Source organism: Nilaparvata lugens, chromosome 10 (assembly GCF_014356525.2).
Source record: "Nilaparvata lugens isolate BPH chromosome 10, ASM1435652v1, whole genome shotgun sequence".
Lineage (NCBI taxonomy): Eukaryota > Metazoa > Arthropoda > Insecta > Hemiptera > Delphacidae > Nilaparvata > Nilaparvata lugens.
This window is the reverse complement of record NC_052513.1, coordinates 8,809,580-8,832,145: the sequence shown is the minus strand read 5'-3', so window position 1 is coordinate 8,832,145 and position 22,566 is coordinate 8,809,580. Positions and strand designations below refer to the sequence as shown.

At 35.6% G+C, this 22,566-nt stretch overlaps 1 protein-coding gene across 4 annotated transcripts in view; it reads right to left on the bottom strand.

The window, feature by feature from the left end:
- Positions 1-22,566, bottom strand: part of LOC111056823 (mediator of RNA polymerase II transcription subunit 13) — a 117,472-nt gene that overhangs the window by 16,531 nt on the left and 78,375 nt on the right. For 2 of the 4 annotated variants that reach the window (XM_039436223.1, XM_039436225.1), the window contains 13 exons: positions 21,972-22,248; positions 19,768-19,896; positions 18,659-18,805; positions 17,098-17,802; positions 15,945-16,257; positions 13,549-13,808; positions 12,314-12,572; positions 10,817-11,040; positions 8,713-8,877; positions 6,744-6,918; positions 4,732-5,021; positions 3,067-3,258; positions 1,575-1,828 (listed from right to left, as the gene is read on the bottom strand). In XM_039436223.1, coding sequence (XP_039292157.1) covers positions 1,575-1,828; positions 3,067-3,258; positions 4,732-5,021; positions 6,744-6,918; positions 8,713-8,877; positions 10,817-11,040; positions 12,314-12,572; positions 13,549-13,808; positions 15,945-16,257; positions 17,098-17,802; positions 18,659-18,805; positions 19,768-19,896; positions 21,972-22,248 — 3,390 coding nt within the window. The remainder of the gene's footprint in view (positions 1-1,574; positions 1,829-3,066; positions 3,259-4,731; positions 5,022-6,743; positions 6,919-8,712; positions 8,878-10,816; positions 11,041-12,313; positions 12,573-13,548; positions 13,809-15,944; positions 16,258-17,097; positions 17,803-18,658; positions 18,806-19,767; positions 19,897-21,971; positions 22,249-22,566) is intronic. The other 2 variants (XM_039436224.1, XM_039436226.1) reach the window with 2 other exon arrangements.

Here is a 22,566-nt window from a genome sequence, read left to right as displayed (position 1 = left end):
TTGAATTGAATAATTGCCTTTAATAAATATGGAGTTAGGACTCTAGGTCTTCTCTGCAACACAACCCTATGAGTTTTTAAAAAATAAATAAGAATTCTTATTGACGAGTTGCTTTTCCACTGCTCTGTATGTTTTTTATGTATTCTGTTTGGTTTCCCAGAGTACAGCCCAAAGTCTCACATCCTAACTCTCATTTTAGTATAGATTATCTGAATTTAAATGAACTCTACCAGAATGTCACCTTGAACTATTCAACTTTCTGTAGCCTACTGCAGTTATTTAAGTTGAAGTCATTTATGAAATAAAATGACTTGTAATTATCTTAACAACTTACAACTTACTTAACAAATTAATAATGGCGCAGCATCCAAAACTAGTTTCTCCAGTTGAAAAAACAGTGGTCACAATTTCAAGAAATTTCAATATAAACTCTCTGCTCAACACGAATAAAGAAAAAACTAGGCTGTAGTGAGATTTACTTGAGCGCATACCTTATAAAAACAAAAATGCTAGTTTGTAGTGAATATTACTTTTGAGTCATTTCCTTTAATTGGAACTACACTTGGTTCGTATCAAGGTACAATTGTTTCATTCAATTTGAACTCTTTGCTAACTACTGTGACATCACATTTCATAAGCGGGCTGGCATAGCTCAAATAGTAGCGATATAGCAATATCGATAAGATAAGATGCCAGCCTGCTATTACTTCGGTTCATACAGCTTTAATTATAATAAAAATTCATTTCAGTACCTCATTATAGCTGTCAATGTATGTCAAGTTATATTTTTAATAATTATTGTATACTCTCTCTCGGAAAGGTGTTCTTCAAATTATCTCTACCTCCATGTTCATTATCTATTCCTCTTACATTGAGAGTTCTCTCTTTTACAATTGAGGGTGCTTACCCCCACCTCCATAACTTTGGGATATGTGTTGTTATCCGTGTTTCGGATGGACACGTTAAGCTGTCGGTCCCGGCTGCCTAAAAAGCAGTCGTTAGGTCATGTCAGAGGCCCTGAAATTGATCAGTTGCGACCTGAAAACTCTGACACCAGACCTGAGCCAGCCAGGTCACACGATATTATTATTATTATTATAACTTTGGGGAAATATCGGCGTTATCTGCTAGAGTAACGGGACTCTCTCCCGGCAACTGAGAAGGAACTCCGCCTGTGTTTTCGTCACTCTTCTCCTAGACTTCTCGGAACTCGCAATCGTAAAGGTGTGCGGAGAATCGAAGTGATTTAAACGGTTTAGTGAATACGCGTGTGAAAGAAGGCTGGCGGACGGAAGACTACCTAATGCTCTACCGGAGGATTGCTGTCTGGGGACGATGCTTAAATTAAAACGGATTATTAACGGAGTCCGTTCCTTATGGAAAACTAGTTAAAAAGGACCCTTAGGTCAATTCAAAAATCTCACACTACCAATGAAAAACCTAACAAAATGTTTTATTCAATTAAAACTCGATACTAACCTTCCAATTGTTAATTTGAATTCAAACTCTTTGCTAACTAGGAGTGAAGAACCAACTATGACGTCTTATTCGATTTAGACTCGGTTCTAACTAACCTGTTAGGTATGTGGACGTTGACAGTGGCCTTCTCGAGTAGGACTCCCTGCTCGTTGGTGGCAGTGGCCAGCAGCCATCTTTGATCTTCGCTTAGACAGTAGCTGACATAGAGTACCGAGCAGGGTGTGTCGCTACTCGTCGTCAGTCCATCAGCCCCCTCCCCGCTTCCCCCTCCACCGCCTCCTATCTTCTCGCGACCACGTGATAATACGTAGGGCGGTGTGTACACTCTGTACGGTGCTCGGTTCTTTTCCTAAAAGCAAATACAATGAATAGTGAGTTAAGACACAAATAAATCGTACAAGGATCTACTTATGAAGATTTCAAGGCTGTAAATTTACCCACAAAAAATCTAAGAGAATAACCCACAGAAATGGCATAGCAGATAACGTTTCTCTTTATTCTTTATTGATTGATACAATGAGTACATCATCAAAATGATAGGGAGAGATAAAATAAGGTAACCTTGTGCTATTCCTCTCCCAAATTTAGATAAGGTTACACATAGTCCAAAATAGTTCAAGTCGTGTAGCTGTTCACTTCAAAACATTTTCTCTACTTCTCAATATAGTATATAATATGCTGGAATGAATATAATTATCTTCAATTTCTAAATAGAACAGTCCTAAGTTTGTCAAAAATTTACTGGACAATGTCCAGTAATACAATAGTGTTGTTAGTCTTAATAGAAGAGTTATTATACTAGGTTAAGGTACATGTTATTGCAAACTCTCTAACTGTTGAATTTTGCGGAGGAAATGGATTGGAATTGAATGATCCTAATAAAAAATTCTACTGTTCACACAAGCAATAATTTAGTTATTTTTTCATATTCAAATTATTTTAGGTGTTAATCATTTATTGTTAAAATCTTTCTGGAACACTGTTATACACTCATAGGCAAGCTCATACGCGCTCGAGGCATTTCACTGTTCAAATAATGGATGGATTTATTAAGTTAATGGCGATTTTTGTGCCAATGTATTTCCAGGACATGAGTAAAGTACAGTAAGTGTCTAACGTGTGTTATTCGTCAGTCAAAATGATCAACTCTTGAGCTTCATCAAAAGTTTTCTTCAAACTATTTACTTGGATAAAAATATTGGAATATTGAGCTTCAGCTAAGAACCGTAAAAGCTAAATTTAACTTGATTTACATATTTTCATTTACTTTGTTTTTGAAGAAAACTTTCTCAGGCTAACTGGAATATTCATTTCAAAAACAAGCAAAATGTGGCACACTAATATGTTGTCGAGTAAACATTTGGGAGGAAGACAGTTTTAGGCTATGCCTGTTGTCTTTTCCCAATCATAGTATATATTGTATAATAAAATGATTTGTGATTGTCAATAAATAAATAAATTATGATTGTTCATGAGTGTTAATCATTATGATGATATATTCATATTATAAAATTATGATTGTCAATCATAGTATATATTTTATAATATAATGATACGATTGTCAATAAATGATTGAATAACACTTACATCTTTGCTCTTGAGGAACAACTCGGCACAAGCAGCCGTGCCGAACCCGGTGAGTGCTTTGACATTGGACGTATGCTGCAGCTGCCGGCGACACTGCGAGAACACGGACAGTGCCTGCGCGCGCATGTGGTCGCTCCTGCGCTTGCGGTCGCCCGACGTGCCCAGTTCGATTATGCTCTCCAGAGAGATTATCTGGACAACAAACACACACCATCATTACTTCATAATAGGGATATGGATTAGATTGATTTCATGCATACCCACCCATTTACACTATTACAAAAATCTGTTTTCTTTTGTAAATTGAAAAAAAAATCTGTTCAAATTTGTAAAAAAGTGAATCTTGTAGATTCAATTTGGTTTGATCAGCTTTCCTCTTGTTCCACTCATCATATTTCAACTTCATTATTTGTTCATTTCTGGTAAGCATATTCCAACATTTATCCCACTTCTGTTCAGCATATTTCAACTTATTAAATTGAATACTCAATTATGAATAATAATTTATGAATATAGCTCAAGTATAATAATTAATATTGGAAAAAATTGTGAATATTCAATTTAATAAGTTGAAATATGCTGACCAGAAGTGGAATAAATGTTGGAATATGCTCATCAGAAGTAAACAACTAATGAATTGTAATCAAATACTGTAATGAAGTTGAAATGTGCTAAGTGGAACAAGAGAAAAACTGATTGAACTGATAGTTTTTAATTCATCAATGATCTTCACATGGGTAAACAAAATTATTAATACATTTGAGGAAACAAAATGAAATTCAATGAGAATAGAGATTTTAAGAATTTGTAATGGATAATTTGTTTCGAATAAGTACATTGAGTTAATAACATAACATTGGTAAGTGACATTGGAAAAGACTGATCCTTGACCAACAGACGCAGGCACAGACAGATTTGATTTATATTGGAAAGAAAGTTATTTACTATTATCTCTCTTTTATCTCCATTTTCATGGGTCATAATAAGGTGTCATTGGCTTATTTAGCAAAATGACACCTTTTCTGTATTTGTATATCGAGGAAACTTCTTACTAGCGATGTCGTGCAATTACTGCTTTCTGCATTAAATTTTGCACCCATACAGGCAGTCTCAAACTGGGCAACCTTTCTGGCAGTTACTTTGGTATAACACCTGTAGCTGACACTTTCAAAGGCACTATCATCACTCTCTTGCTTCCACATATCCTTTATCTCCTCTGCCAAAGGCAAATATGTTATGATAAAATATTAATATATTGAATATTATTATTATTTCGTCGCATTATACCGTATTAAATGAGTATTGCTTCAAAGATGTACAACATTTCAAATGGTTTTCCCTTCATGTGGGGAAAAAGGTTCTCGTTCTACAAAGTGTAGTTCTCATCATAATAATATGAAATCGATAAAATGTTAAAACCCCAAAATACATTCAACTCAATGAAAACCGGAGAAAATCTCATAGCACTTTCTCAATGAATAAGGGACATACATCCACCAAGACATCTTTTAGGGCAACAATGAACCTGCCGGTTCATCTGTCAGGCAATTGAAAACTCTCAGTGCCGAATAATGTGGTGGTTAAATGCAAATTAACAGCAATGATGTAGGTGATATAATAATTATGTTGTAGGGAATTCGATGCTGATGAGAGATAGCTACTCACTTGTAATGTGATGTTGGCGCGCACATTATCAGGCAGATTGTTGAGAACGGTGTTGAAACAGCGCAGGAGGCCAAGACAGGCAAGCCGCTGCAGTTCGGGGTTGTCGGAGCCCAGAGTGAACGGCTCCACCAGGTAGACCACAATGGCCGGCGGCTCCGTGTCCTCCGAGTCATCATGGCCGCCGCCGCCTCCGCAGTCGCCTCCTGCACCCCCACCGCCCCCAGCACCACCGCCCCCGCCCAGGGCGTCGCGCAGGCACTCGTCCGTCAGTGAGCCCGACTTCTCGCTACCTGCAATCACAACCACGTTTTGTTTTGTTCATTTCAAATTTAATGAACGTATCTGGGTGTTGATGGAGTTTTAGAGTTATAGGAGAGGATGATTGAACTCAACCAGTCACCCTATAAATAAAAAAATGAAAACTTGACTGTTTATTTAGAAGAAGGGTTTTAAGCAGTTTTGGGCTGTTGTTTCTACCAGTTTGGTATGTATTGTCAATGTCATAGATAAATAAATGAATAGATTTTGCTGTACAGGTGACCGGAGAAGAACTAATTTCAATATTTTTTCGCCAATAAAAAATACGTAAGATAGTGGAAATTTATGTTTGATAAAACTCTACATACAAAAGATGTTCAACTCTTAGATGTTCAAAAGATATTCAGTCAGTTACACACATAATATTGATTTTGGACGAACAATTTTTTGCTGTCCTTATGAATGCTATTACATCGAATAGAACTTGGCAAACACATGATGTTGTCAGATACACATTAGACTATTATAATGTTTGCCAAGTTATGTTCAATGTAATAGAATTTATAAGGACGGCTAAAAATCCTACGTTCAAAATCGATATGTGTGTATGTCTACTTACGAACACATCGATTTTTGGACGTTTGAATTTTCACATTACTTATAAGTTCTATTAGAGTGTTCTATTAAGGGAGTGTTTGCCACTATGCACCAATTGAAACAGTTGAAAAATTTCCTTCCAACCCACCTTCGTGTTTCACTAGTACAGAGCTTGGTAATTCCCATCATTGATTACTGCATCATCGTTTATAACGACATTACTGAGGAGCTGAATTTGAAATTACAACGATCGCTCAACTACGCAATTCGGTTTATTTTTGATGCGAGAAGAGATGACCACATCACGCCATATTACAGGAGGTTAAATTGGATGAAGTTGAAGGAGAGGAGACAATACCTCATGTTGAGTCTTGTTTATCAGCTGATTGTCAAGGGCAGAGGTCCTCAGTATTTGAAGGAAAGATTCACACTCCTAACTCATATTCACAGCAGGAACACGCGACAGCATGAATACTTCCTTGAAATACCTCGTCACCGCACAGTTACGTATAATAACTCATTTACGGTCACGGCTTCGAGACTTTGGAACGATCTGCTCAATGATGTTATTTTTGCGGCAACCTTGGGTACGTTCAGGTCCAGATTCATTGCTCTATTGAACGAGACTACTTAGATATGTTTTCGCCACAATCTTTTGGTAGATGTTGTGAATACTTTTTTATTGGAAATTTGCAATAATTGTTGTACAGTAACAATATTATTTTGCTCGTTTTGCTGCAGTATTGGAGCGTTTGATTGACACCTACTAATACCTGTAAATCATAATACCTAATGGCATCTTATTTTCGTTGAATGTATGTATCATTATTATGTATCTTACATTTTTTATGAATTATTTTAGAGTTATATAGAATTATTATCTATGTATAATTATATCTCTTATTATTATGAGAATGTAATAAAATCATGTTATGTAGCTGTGTTAAGATGATTTGTAAAACTGTAATTTTGTAACCATGTTACCATAGGCGACAAGCCTAGTAACAATTATAAAATAAAATCTATCTGGCTATCTATCTATCTATTAGATTAAACAGTGAGAAGAGTGTGAGAGAGTGAAAGAGCATTGATGCTACAAGGAATGCTGACAGATTCAAGGGAATTCTATTCTACCTAGAAATGTAAAGATGGGTTACCTTGCGAGTCGGATCCCTTTGGTGTGTTGGGTGCCTTGTCGTCGGGCGTGGATGGGGTGGGTGGGGGCATGGGTGAGGGAGAGGGACGGGTGGGGGTGGCCCCCTCGGGGGGGTCGAGCAGCGTCCTGTCCATGGGCACCTGAGACAGGTGCGGCGCCAGGTGATGTCTGCACACCTAAAACAATCAATCAAATAGCATTTAGAAACGAGTAAGATAGAATTAAGTTAGTAAATATCTTGTAATCATGAATTATAAAAATCTGTTTTCCTCAAAAACACGGAGAATGGCAGGGACGGATAAATTTATGACAAAGCACGTAAATAAGAGCCAATTCATGTTTATTCTACAAATAGAATAGCCTACACAGAAAATGACACAATTCAAAAATAGCCACCAATTTCTGTTGGCTATCATCAGTCAATAAACAATCAGAAACATATTTTTGTATTATTTTACTACACATTGATTCATTTAGTGTGCATTTCGTTTATTATGGGTAATATTGATAGAAATGTGGGAGTTACTCCATAAACTACCAAAATATGAAAGTTGAGGAGGTTATATCCAGATGCTGTTTCAGGAAATATAGTGTCCTATAATAAACAAATTTTTATTTCTTATTCAATTACCTTACAACAAAATATATAAAACATTGCTGATGAAGTTCTAATATGATTATCAGTTTTCACTCCTCAATCTCCAAAATATAAATCAATTAGCACATATTAGTACATAGGTATACTAGAACATAATATATCTTACAAAATATACTGTGATTTATTAGTCTGTCCAAACAGGCGTGAGCTCTGAAGGATTAGGCCGACCCACCGCTACTCACACACACACACACACACACAACACACACACACACACACACACACACACACACACACACACAAGTGCTGAAGAAATACATTTTTCCAACTGTCAACTTTACTCAATTTGTACTCCAATTACTGAACTCTAAACACACACACACACACACACACACACACACACACACACACACACACACACACACACACACACAAGTGCTGAAGAAATACATTTTCCCAACTGTCAACTTTACTCAATTTGTACTCCAATTACTGAACTCTAAAAATTATTCCTTTTAAAATGAGTCCAAACACAGTACAATTGAGACAACTATAAACAATTTTATAGTCAATAGGTTACAAAATAATAAATAAATTAGACTTTTTTAAAAGCTTAGAGTTGTCACACCGGTGACCGTGTTTCGACTCATTTCGAAAGGAATGATATGTAGATTTCAGTGATTAGAGTACAAATTAAAAAAAGTTAACAATTAGAGAAATGTAATTTCTCAGCACAAGGAATACTTGGTGATAGCACAGGCATTCTATTGGTTTCAATTGAATTGTTCTTCGTTCATTTCTAGAAGACCAATAACGCAGGTAGGCAGAGCGTGTGTGCCTGCGTGTGGGGGAGCGAGGGTCAGCTTAATCCTTCGGGGCTCACGGCTACTTGGACACACTATAGTGCCAGAACTATCAATGTCAATCTATTGCTTAAAGTCCATTTTATTGCTTAAAGCAATTTGCTTTAGTAAAATAGTGTTAATCTCTCTAATAATTCAATACTAATTTTCTATTTTGATTACAGCCCAAAAATGTTTTTATATTTTTTCTCTTTTTTTATTCATTTTTTTCTCTTTTTTCAGTCCATTCTATTGCTTAAAGCAATTTGCTTTAGTAAAATAGTGTGTTAGACTCCCTCCAGCGGTCCGTAAGTTGCATTGTACTTGCTGGATTGTATTTTTCTCAATAAATAAGTAATATTAGTTCTTATAAAAACTATGTATATGAAATACTAACAGGAGTTTTGTCATATTTTCATACTTGTAGTAGTACATGAGTTGTATGCTAACACAACTTTCACTTGACTTGTGAAAATGTACTGTTAGAAAAGCGAAGATAATGTGAGATAGTTTGAAATTGGTGTACTGACTTGAGCATATAATTTGAGCATAGTGGTGGTGGCATTCTCGCCCATCATGGTGAACCACTCGTCAACCGGCTCCTTGGCCAGCTTCAGAGCAGCTGTCTTGCCCACTCGAAGGATTCCGTCGCGCAGCACTTTCGTGATTGGACAGTGCCGCCCTAATCTACACACCTGCAAACAACAACATATTTCAACCTTCTATAAAAGAACAAAAACAGGTCACGAGCATAACTTTTCAATTATCGAATCATTTTCACAGAAAAAACTGTACAATACACTAATGGATATTGTTAAAAAGATTATAGGATGAAAATAATTGATATAATAATAACAAATAATTATAGTATAAGTATAATAATAACAAATACGGAATTGAAAAGTCTTCCTGTTGAAGAAAAATGAATCATAATTCAGCCTACTGAAAAAGGATACGTTGCATTGCACTTGAAATACTACATTGAAAAACTATCTCTAATACTTTACATCACTGAGCTGTAATATAATAGCAAAGTGAAGAATGTATAATCTTATTCGAAAACGGAAAATTGCCAAAATAGACTAAAGTGACATATGAGAAGGCCGATAGTATAATAATTATGCATGTGACCATGAGAGGGCTTAACTTGAATTGAAAGAAAATCTTTAAATTCAATTGGTCAAAGAGAGTGATTTAATCTCTAAAACTAAATGAGAGTAATCAGGAGATTTTTCAATTATCTGATTATTAGTGTATTCATCAAAATCTCTATCATAGTGGAACGACAATTATTATGAACTAGCAGGTAGCCCGTGCTCCGCCCGCAACGGTTCTATTGGAAAACTGATAAACTAAAAACTTTACAAACTGAAAACTTGACCTACTGAAATCATGAAGAATTTAAAATAGGCCTATAATCATCTTTGGTAAATCAAGAATCTACAAAATTTCGATTTAATTAGTTCAGACGTGATGATTCGTCCTTCATTCGTGAATTTCCTATCTCGTACGTGAATAAGCAGATTCATTCCTTTATTATATTATAGGCTATAGATTTGACTCAGATTCATTCCTCTATTATATTAGATTTGACTATCATGGATTTTATGTATCAACATTCATAATCTACTATCAACCATTCTGAGGACTCGGAACAGCTGGGATCAATTAAAATGAGCCCTACTTATATTATAGTGGGTGGAGAATTGGTTTAGTCACACAATCAGCGGCAATCAGGAGGAGCAGCAGCTGAGTTTCTTGAGATTGGCAGATATATTAATTAGTTCAGAGTTATAAATTATTAAATGAATTGAATTGAATAAATTGAATTGAATACTGCAATATTTTGAGAGGTGTTCGTCACCTTATCAACAATAAATTTTTATGTTATTGCAATAAATAGTTCTTAAAATCACTTCAATATAGTGAGGTCCACGTTATAATGGCAGTGGATAAAGTTAGGAGAACAACGTTACCGATCCTCTGTCTTGTCAATGCCTTCTATAGACGGTAGCTGATACAGGTTTATTGATGTAGTATCAACTGTTCATCACGTTTAAAATAATCAATTATATTTTATTGAGCAAGAAATTATATTTTTCAATAATCTCATAATGAATTTTCATAATTAAGATAAAATATTCTGTTAATTGATTATTAATTCTACATTGTCAAAAGACGATCTGGCAACAAAGCAAAGCGAGAAAGAGATAGCGCTATCTGCTTTGTTGAATGATAGACAAGGATAGCAATACCATTGCTAACCAAACACTGTCATTAAAACGTAGACCTCACTATAGCATGGGCTACTTTTAAAAAATATTAAAAACACAATATAAGAACATAAAGTACCCTTTATTCAAAATATTCCAAAAGAACATCTAGTTTCAAGTTCAAATGAATATGAGAATGGCTAAAGGCCAAAAATAGTTGTTCTTTTGAAATATTTTAAAGAAAGGATATTTAATGTACTTATATTGTGTTTTTAATAATAGTCTCTTCTTTTAGTCCACTACAAACTATCCTGTGTTTAATCAACTAATAAATTCGCTTGAAACGTGGATTTATACAAGTAATATTGTCCTACACTCGATACGGATTGACTTTTGGAAGCAGCAATGAACGTGTACGAACCTCGTAAGTAGAGCTGAGTTCCTTGAAGAAGGTCCTGACCCTCTGCAGGATGTAGTCGTTGTCGGGGGCAACAACAATGTAGGCAATATCACGGCCGTAGGAGTAGGGTTCGAGCAGCAGCTTCTCCCAGTACTGCAGTCCATGCGGCGACAACGACAGCCAGTCCTTTTCGTGGCCAACAATCAGGGCTGGAATCGGCTGAGGCTCGCAACGGTCGTCGGTGCCTGCAATGAAATCAACAAATTTATAAATCTGAATCGGGAAGAGAAGAAGTGGCTTGATATGGGTCTTCCTTCTTATTGTTCTGATGAAACGAATAATTATTATATTCCATCGGATAACTTCATAAATTCTTAATGACTTCAGTAATTGTGTTTAGAAATTCAATTAAATTTATTTGCCATTTTATAAAATAATACAAATATTTTTTCTTTTCCACAGTGCATCCTTCAGCTATGAATATGAAACAATATAAACAGAAATAATGTGATTTTAAAACAAAATTCTTCAAAAACTTCAATTATTTTAATGGCATCTAGCATAGACAATTAGTCTGTTCGCTAGCAAAACGTTGAGATTTGAAAATAATAATATATTCAGAAGTATTACACACAAAAATTTATTCAAAAAATAAATAATAATGTTCTCACATTTTGTAAAATTCAATATGGAGCTCTCACCTTCATTTCCAACACCCTAGACCACAGATGAGCAAGTAAAACAATTTACGGATGTCATCTTCATTTATTAATTTTCTATAAACAGTTTCATTTACATTGCTAAACATTTTTATGATTATGAAAAATGGTTAGATAGTTATTACATCAACACACTGAGTCATCAGTGATTACATCATTGAGTTTAAATATGTGTATTTTCATTTTATTGTATACTATTTTGTGCAGAAATAAAAGCTGTAGTGCACTAAATAGGATTATGGCGGTTAGGTTTTGAGCCTGAACTGTTCAACGCAAATCCTCATCAATAAACTGCATTCCTAAGGAGTGCAGTATATGAGCTTTCCTTAGAAATGACGTTCTTACAGGATATTAGCAATTACAGTGAAGACTCTATGAAGGGAAATATGAAATGAAGAATTAATTTTTCATTGCCAGTAAATTCACTACTGTACCGTAATAATGCGTAACAATATTATTGGCAGTGACTGCTGTGGAATATTGGAGTTACAAAACAAATCATTGTTTTCAACTTTCAAGTGATATTTTTTATATTCTCCTACAATATATTTTTTTAATGTGCATCTTCAATAGAAATGACAGATTAGAGAGCACACAATCATCCTCTACCTGAAATTTCCATGAAGTTACTCTGATATCAGCATTTATTGGGGGTATAAAATTTGAATCTCAAGATAAGTATAAACTTGTTTGATAGACAAGTGAGCGTATGAGAGATTTGAATTATGAATGCTTGTCTAATGCTCAATTGGACATTGTGAATTGAAATAAATCAATTGACCGTTGAAATGGGACTGACCTCTTCCGGCGAGCCGATGGAACTGTCGCCAGGTGAGCGGGCCGGACACGGTGTAGGGCGCCTCCCACAGTCGAGTGGTGCACTTCTTCTGCACTGCATCCTGCAGCAGCGGCTGCAGACTCTTCATGATGCGCACAATGTCCTGGCTGCAGCGGGGGCCACGTGCCCTCAGGAACGCCCATCGGTGCACTGTCGGCGACTTGCCCCCTGCACCCCCCGCGCCGCACTGCTGCTGTTGTCTCGCTGCCATCTCTTCAACCTGCAAACATTCAAATTTGTGTTAGAATTATTAGGTATTACGAGTTGAAAAATTGATAAATTTAGACTCGGTTGCACAAAAGTCTGTTACATTTCAACGGTGATTAAAAGATTGAACAGAACGAACAATGACACGAAAAGCAATTGGAGAAGCGGTGAACGTCTTCATAATCAATTATCACTCAATCATAGTTGAAATTCTACAGACTTTTGTGCAACCGGGCCTAGTGTTAAAACTTTTGGGCCCGCTTGCGCAAAAGTCTGTTAACTTTCAATCACGGTCAAATGTCACGAGAACTAATCCGAGGTCTTCTTTGAAAAGAGGCTTCTCTGATTGGTTATCGTGACACTTAATCGGGATTAAAAGTTAACAGACTTTTGTACAAACGGGATGTGATAAAACCTCATATCGGACCTATCTTAATTTGGGAGAGGAATAGATCAAAGTTCGCCTTTTCCCAATCTTTTTTCCAAATAATAAGTTATGTGTTATTTATACAAATAAATAACAATAAAACTTTATTACTTATTCTGCAGTTCAAGAAAATAGAATAAATGTATGAAAATTCTTGCATTCGCCGCTAGACATGCTGCTTGATAGATGAAATGTTCACCACGTATTCAAACTACTGTGCTATTGTAATGTATTTCTGTACAGGTAAACATTTACAGACACATGGTCATTGTTACTTCTGTATTATCATAGTTTATGGTACTTTCTAAGACTACAGATCAGATACCAAACCTAATTAGCCTAATCGCCATATGCCCATTTAGTGCATTACAGTACAGCCACAAAAACTTTGTAAGCCACTTTTTTTTTGTAAAGCAATAAATTTGATTTGCAAACGAGGGGAACAGTAATGCATAGCATAAGGTACCTTACACACAGTAGAAGGTGGTGGCCTCGACACCTTTTTGTGCTCAAAGTTTCAAATTTGTATAATACGAACTACTAATAATATTGTGAAGCGTACCTTGCATACAGAGACGGTGGTGGCCTCGACATGCGCTTGCCGGCCCTGTTCCAGGGCGGCCACAGTGACCCGGTCGCTGTCGGTGAACTCGAGCAGACTGAGGGTGGCGGGGGCGGAGAGGGGACGGTGATGGCGGGCAGCGCGGTAAAGCGAGTTGCTCAGGCTGTGAACGACCACGCACTGCTGCTTCACCAGCTCCATCACAGATAGCGCTGCGTTTGGATCGACCAAGTGGTCCGGAGTTTCCTCAGGCGACAGCCCTGTCATTCATTCATTCGTTCATTAGTCAACATTATTACTAGAAAAACATTCATCTTAATAATCAAAGTAAATTAAGTAGATATGGGGGGCTACTTATAATATCCATATGAACAAATTATTCACATTACTTAATTATTCAAGGTCATAAAGACCTTATCAGAGCTGCATTATGCAGACCAAGATTGTACCCGAGTAGACTTCTTTTTCAAGATTTCCAGGTGCTTACAGTGAGGCAAACATATCTTAAATTTAGTTCATTGAATTGTCCAAAGTAGAGCTGTCTTCATCACAAATTCATTTTCAAATTTCACCGATAATTTATCAATTATTAAATTTTATTACATAAAAAAGCCAAGTAGAAGACGTCTCAGAGGTGTTAGGCAACAAACGATCAATTTAGTTTTGTTAAGAGAGTTCTTTGTTGATTAAAAAATTATTTTTCTTGTTTCGTTTTTTTAAATATTGGTACAAATGTTTAAAATATTCATAACAAATAGTGTAAATGTATAACACAATTGGTTTCAGTTTATTTTTATTTTGTTGGAGGATTTTTTAGTTTATTTTGTTGTAGTTAGTTTTTTGTTTAGTTGAATGATATTCCGGTTTGTTTGAATGTGTTCTGGTTTATTGTACTGTAGTCCAAGATAAAATTATTATGTTAAGCGACTCATCCCTCAGCACAAGCATTATGCTTAAAGAGGGATAAACCATTAATATTATTTCTTCAAGGGCACTTACCTTTCATTGTTATTATCATTCATTATTATATCCTATTTTTTTTTATTTTTTAAATATTGTATTATTTTATTTATTTTATCTACACATAGGGTACTGTTTATTTATTATTTCATTATTGAATGTTTAATGATTGTGTTCTTGAATGTGATTGTAATGTAATTTATTTATTTTTATTGGTTGAATAAAGCATTTATTTATTATTTTATTTTATTTATTAAAATACCTTGGTCCACTGTAGGCAACATGGACACTGACTGCAGTATTCCTACACATAGGCTAGCCACTAAAGCTACGTTACGCCTTACAGTCTAAAACCAGAACTTTAGTAGCAGTCACTTCCGACGTAGGTGTGCAGTAGTTTGTGTGCTCTTGCAGGTCAGCTGCCACAGAATACTCTTCTTTCAGTCAAAAAATGTCCAGTGAAACGTAATTTTAGTGGCCGGCCTAATGGGAAAGCTATACTCTAGCTCCACTACAACTTACATAACCAAGATGCGGCGTTATAGGGTAATAAAATAACAAACAAATAAATTAATAAACTAATATTTAGTTTAAACTAAAATCAAGATCACAGAGCTTTCAATACTGATTACGACAAATTTTGAATCTGTCCAACCAGACATATCAATATAATAGATGTGCTTGTTTTATATTCCATAACTACGGTGCGTCGTTATAGGGTACTCGTTAAATTCTATATTCTTATATATTCATAAATATATTAGAAAGTGAATTTCCACTTAATAATTTCCAAAGTAATAAACACAGAAGAAGATCCATAGAAGCATGGCGAATCATTTTCAATCTTTGACTTTTTTATATGAGGATATCATTTCGTTATTATTTCTAATTGAATAAATTAAGTTCCTTAATTTTTATGTAAGTTATGTATTTTAGTTAAGTGCAGTATCTTATATCTATTTTTTATAAAGTTTTTTGTATTTTGTTTTTGGCAAATAAATAAATTCAAATAAACAAATATTGTCGAATCGAAATCACAGAGTTGTCTGTTCAATACTGAGTAGGCCTACGACAAATTCTCAAACTGCATCATTTATCTGAAAAACTGCATCATTTATCAATCTAATAGATGTGATTGTTTTATATTCCATTCTACGAAACGGCGTTAACGCCGCATTCTATTTTCTTCTATTATAAACCTTATCTAACCTTATCTAAATTTGGAAGAGAAATAGCACAAGGTACCTTATTTTTCTCTCCCTATCATTTTTGATGATGTACTTATTGTATGAATCAAAAAAGAATAAAGTATATTCTCTTTGAATATACAAATAATGGTGAATCAAAATCACAGAGTTGTCTGTTCAATACTACGATATATTCGATAAATTCTCAAACTATCCAACCAGACATATCAAGATGTATATATTGCGTACCAGTGATCTCGAGCTCGTCCTCGAAGAAGAGTCCGGACCGATGGGAGAGGCGGCGGTTGACGACGGCACTGAAGCCGCAGGTGCATCGTATGGGGTCGTCGTCGGGCGTGCCGCCAGGTGCGGCGGGCAGATAGGCGGCGGCGTCTGCACCCCGGATGCTGCCCACACACTTGGGCGTGGCGTTGCACACGCACAGCGTGCAGCTGTCGAAGTTGTGGTCGCGGAAGATGTTGAGTGCCGTGTCGCCCAGTAGGATGTTCACCACTAGCGAATCTGCCTCGGGTGGCCGGCCCGCCACCAACGGCTTTTGCACCTAAAAAATTAGAATACTCAGTATTCAAAAATACCAAAACAATACCATAGGCATTCAATCATTCAACATAACACAACTTCCAGGAAAGTACCGCTGGCTGAAGCACAAAACGGTTCCAATGCATTAGCCCAAGTGAGGAGCCTTCTACATACTGATAGTATATTTTTGCTGTATATTGTTTTGAACTCAAGAATTTAACTCAATTTCAATACAATCAAAAATATACAAAAGCAATTTTATTTTATTTTTACTAAATATATTTCATATGTATTTATTCATATACATATACAATTCAGCTAAAAACAACAGGCATTCTCCCAAAACATTCTACTTTAATTTGCCATCTGCATATACTTTACTATATAAACTTTCTATAAAACTTTATTACGAGAAATAAACCTTCCTAGACCTGTTTTCAGGATTGCAATCAAGAATAAATTAACACAGTTCAACATGGAGATTTGGCTGTTGAAGTGAATGATCAATTGAAATAAGTGTGTACTTAGTTCTGAATAGAGCTTCTTTGTATGTTCTGTTTTTTCTTTGTGTATTATACTGAGTTTCATATCTTCGAATCTCTGACACATCATATTCTACCTGGCATTGCTTTATTTAACTAAACTGAATTTGACCCATCCTTTAGAAATAGAGCTGAATAGATAAAATCAATTACGTCCAAATCATTTGTTATACAGTATAATAAATTCGAGCAGTTGGTTAACTGTACTTTCTAATAAATCTTCCATGGCGAGTTAATATTTCATATAATGATTTGAGGCTTTGTTAATAAATAAATCTGACACTTATCAGTAAACATATTCGTGTTTATCGATAACTTACCATGACGGGTGGCGGACTGTACTGAGGACAAGGCGGCCGCCATCCTCCCATAGTCATGGGGCTCTGCGGGTAGGGCGAGATGGGACTCATGCCGGGGGGGCCGACACGGCCATGCATCTGCTGCATCATAGCCACATGGTGCTGCTGCTGCGGGTTCATGTGGTGGTGTCCGGGTGTCGGCGGGTGGTGTCCGGGTGTCGCGTGCTGGTGTCCCGGTGTCGAGGTGTGCACCGGTGCTGGCCTGATGGGCGGCTGGTGCTGCTTGTCTTGCGAGAAGAGCCAGGACGGCTTGTAGACGCAGTGCGAGGGTAGAGTGACAGGGTGGCTGTTTTGGCTTGGTAGGTTGGTGAGTGGCGCGTACTTGGTTGAGCCGACGAATTTCCACATGGGCGCCGGCTTGAAGACGTACGACCAGTCGTCGATCGCTTCCTCTTGCGGGCTGCCCATGTTTGGATAGATATCTTGTCGCGCCCGGTAGGGCACCATTGGCTGGTAGTCACCCGCCTCCAGGGGCGTCGAGTCTGACAGCTGCGGGGAGGCGACCGGGTTGTGTTCGAGGGACGGCGGGGTGGGGAACATCTTGCTCAACTCCTCTGGCCTGAGGATGCTGCCTCCCCCACTGCCCCGAGGGGGTCTCACCAGCAGTGTGCCCCCTCCACACTCGTCGCTACCTTTGTTCGAACCAGGAGGCGTTTGAACCTGCAACTGAAACATTCACAATAGAACAACATCATAAATCAATAAGATAACTCATAATGTAGGATTTGATAATAAACAAACCAATTGAATGAGTAAGGCTTACTTCGTGCTCGCCATGTTTATTAGAAAAATCTCGATACAGAAATACATAGTTGATAATAGTTATCGATATTACATCAGTTGTCATAATGAGTTACAGTATCATAAATATTGAGTTATACTAATAATGAATAATAACTCTAAATCATATTGTTTTGATGAGAATTCTCAAATCAAGTAATTGGATTATGTGAGTAGAAACTCACATTATCTATTTTTGTTACAATTCTACACATTATCAAGCTGCGTACAGACATGAGCGCCACGAACACTTTTCATCAACTTATGCTACGCTTATTATATCTGTACCTCACTGTTTCTGTAAAAATATAATCAGCTGATTATAAGTGAAATGCGCGTGTTCGTGGCGTTCAAGTGTGTACTCAGCTTAATAGATGCGACCATAGATCTATTTATGTGAACCTAATAGTTTATCATAACCATATTTACTACCTATTCAACTAGAACCCAGTTGAACATGGTACATATAGAGTATAGACCAGTATTCAAACTCAAGTGTTTTGAGTGATTTAAGTGTTTTGAATAGCAGTGTTGCTTTGAATTTTTGTTTAATAATTCAACGAATAGTAATTGAATTGGAATCAAATTACAATTATTGTATTGTAATAATATTATAGCCTACTATGATATATATTACCGTATACTGTAATAATTTTTTTTATAATAACAAATTACTTCGATTTTCGAACAGAAGCGATTCAGTAAAGATTACTGGAGATATGTTCAATGATAGGCTACTCACAGCTTCGTCACTGGACGTATCGTCAGAGTTCTCAAAAGGCGGTTCATCTCTGAACGTTTGCTGAAGTGCTTCGTTGTTGAACATATTTGTTGCCGAAGGTCCATTGATTGTAACTCCGTTATCGAAGACATTCTTCTTGTCGTCTTCCTGTGGATAGCATAAATTGAAAATAGTATGAAAAGAGATGATTTTTAAAAAAAGATGGTATAAATGACGATGGCATCAATAAGTGATTAGGATAATAGAAATTTTGTAAAAAGTTAATATTAATGGATAAAATAAAGATAATTCATACTATATCAATAGGGCTAATTGAAATTTTAATTACAAAGAATTAATAGTATATACTATTCTAAGAGAAAATGAAATGGTACTAGTAATTCTATGTAATTGAATATAAATGTTATTGAAGATAAAAAAGTATCGTTCTATTTAAAATTGAGGCAAATGAAAAGTATAAATATCAAGCTTATAGAATAATACACAACAGAAACAAAAAATCTGTTAATTTCTTTCGGAAATGAGTTTTTATTGAAAAAGGCACTAATACTTTTTCAAACACTCAACTAAATACTCCATACTTTTGAAGACAAACCCATCAAGACAATTACTATCAAGACAAACCCATCTATATTAGCTAGTGATAGTACTCGATCTGAACAATTCCATAAAAATATTAAATCAATCAATATGAAGATTATTTACAACTTGCACACAAAAGCATACAATGACAAAAAACAAAGCAACTAGCAGTACAGTATAAAATATAAAGGAACATCACAATTCTATAGGCTGTCTCAATATCCTACAGAGTTTTGAAAAATAATACTGAAAGAAGACCAATAATCTATTCAATGAAAATACTGATAAACAAGCCTGTGAAAATAAATACTATCATACAATATATAATATAAAGGAAGTAGATAGACAGTGATCAATGTTAGAGAGAATGCATGCGTATTAAGTTTTGCAGTAATTTATGTTTATCAGTTGTAATGAAAATTGATGTTTCAGATGTATGTAAACGATTCCTGTTTAGTCAAAAACAGACAGATTAGAATATGTGAGTACCGTATTCGAAGATAATTTCATCAAGGGGGAAAGTTTACCTGATTTCTTTTAAATGTATCCTTATTGCCAGTCAATCCATCTTCTTCAAATTCGTAGGGATCAGATCGTTTACTGGCCAAATTGGGAATAGTCGCGGCTGAGCCTGTATTGTTGCTATCAATTTCCATCTACAAAAATAATTTCAAATGCTTCATCTATCTATCAAGTCCAGAGTGTTTCAGGAAAAATATTCGCCCAAACTAAAATGCCGTTGAAATTCAGGCTACACAATTGTATACAAGTATCGTGAGAGTGTGAGGTTGTGAGAATGTAAAACTCTGTATTGAATGAAGTAATATTCATTTACTGTAGCTACTTTGTTGTTTCAATGCTACAACGACTTCGCAACGTTCAAATTATATGCATTGAATTACATTAAGAACAGCAAACCAAGAAAGTAAATAGTCTAAAATGATATACTATTTACAGGTTCAATTGAATGGTGTATGATACATAGAAGCAACCAAACATGAACAACAAGCACCATATACAAGCATATTTATAAAGAAAGTCAACAAAAAGCGTACATAAAACTGTATGAAGCTAAGCAGAATAATCTTACATTATATTATTTAATTGACATAGTAGGCTATAATAATGTCCAACAGAATGAATGCCATTATTATTCTGAAGCTAGGACAACTTCATCATCTGATATAGAAAATGTTTCATTTTCTCAAGCTGCCTTATTCATGGTTGAACAATTTATAAAACAATTTTTGAATTTTCCTAATACATAGACTTTAATTATGCTTGCACCGCAAGCAGTATGGAAAAATAGAAATTCGCATCAAAGCAACACAAAGTAATTACAACATTCAAACAAAAATTAGATAAACGTTCATACTAATTCCGACATTTAGTCACCTCAGACAACACGTCTATTGTTATGAAACTTGATGAATTCAAATACCTGATTGAATCAATTAAATTTAACAGTCTGCACATTAGTAAAAAAGAATGGCAGCTACAATCATTTGATTCTTCATCAACAAGTGACTTTGATTGATAAATTGAATGGGAACACATTGAAAAGGGCATTCATTTTGAAGAAATTCATCATATTTATTATTTATTTGCTCAAGCTTATATTTGACAAGGATGAAATGTGCATCCAAATGCTCATAATTATGTGTAATAACAAGTATGTGTAAAGCAGACCGTTCACTCTTGTTTGGCATGAGTGAACTAACATGCATACAATTACATACTAACATGCGATTTACAATACATTAAGGGCCGTTTGCACAGTCAAAGCTCAAACTGAATTTAATCAGCTGGTGGCTTAAACTCAAAATGAAACACATTATAACAAACGAGACTTGATTCGGATTTAATCCAGTTTAAAATGAAATTTAGTTTAAACTGGTACTGTGCAAACTGCTCTAAGTATGCCTAAAACTTGATAGACAAATTAATATCATGAGGAAAAAACGCAAATGATGAAAGTGTACCAGCGTGTTTGAATAAAAAAAAAAAAATACTTCAAGAACTAATGTGAATGGCTGGTTTTCATAATTCCAGTAGACATTGTTCATTGAGACAGATTACTGAAAACATGTAAATTGAACGTCACGGTTATAGTCTACTTACTTGAACCCACAACCTGTTCAAGTAAGTGTCTACAAGGTTCAATTTACATGCTTCCAGTAGCCTGGCTCGAGTAACTAATTAGAACATCTACTAGCCATGAAAACCTGGCATACAAGACAATTGAAGAAATAACATACCAATCGAAAGGATACCACTCAAGGCATAAATCAAACAAAAATATTTTACAGGTGTTGAGAATTGAGATATAGTTAATTACATTTGTTAAAATGCCAACGGAAATAAAATAATTATTAAACGAAAAACCAAATTCAGGGTAGTTGATAGCAATTGATTTAGTTTTTTGTTCAATAATTTGTTGTCTAGTATAAAACAGAGCCAGATTTATGTCATTAACATCAACTAATTGAATAATTGAATAATAAAAAAAAGAGTGCAAAAGCGAATAACCACAAGGTAACAAGTATGTACAGAAGAAGTATATGTGTATTATAAAGAATAAAGTATGTCTATTATACAAAGCATAAACTTCAACGAATAATTGAATAAAAAAAGGGTGCGAGAGCGACAATTAAAAAGGTGACAAAAGTGTACAGAAAAAGCATGAATGATATACCAAGCAAAAAAACATTATAAATATTGGTGTACTAACCATTTGTACATCATTGAGGCCAGGCTCCTGTTTGATGAAAACAGGCGGCGTGAGTGAGGGAGAGGGTTGCTGCTGCTGCATTTGCTGTGACTGCAGCTGCAGATGACCTTGTGCAGCCTGCGACTGCAGCTGCAGCTGACCTTGAGCAGCCTGAAGCTGAGGCTGCAACAGCTGATTGTTGGCGGTCGGCAGCTGGTACGAGTTGTAAAGATTGTGCCGGCTTTGATCAAGTGTCTTTGGCTCAGATGGTTTAAATTTTTTCACAGGATGGTTCAACCTGCATTGAATAAGAATGAATGATTAGCATTTTTACAGAAAAATCAACTTATAAACTGATTGAATTCAGATTCGTATTTCATTGAATTACAGACTGAAATAAATGATATCAGATTCCATAGCCCAAATAATTTGGGGTAGTTAATTTACGAATGACGCATCATCCTGAGCTACTGGACTGATTAACTTGAAATTTTCCATATAGATTCTTAATTTACCAAGAATGGTTATAGGCCTATTTTAAATTCTTCAAGATTTCAGTATGTCAAGTTTCAAGTTTGTCATGTTTCTAATTAGACCCTTGCGGGGCACGGGTTAT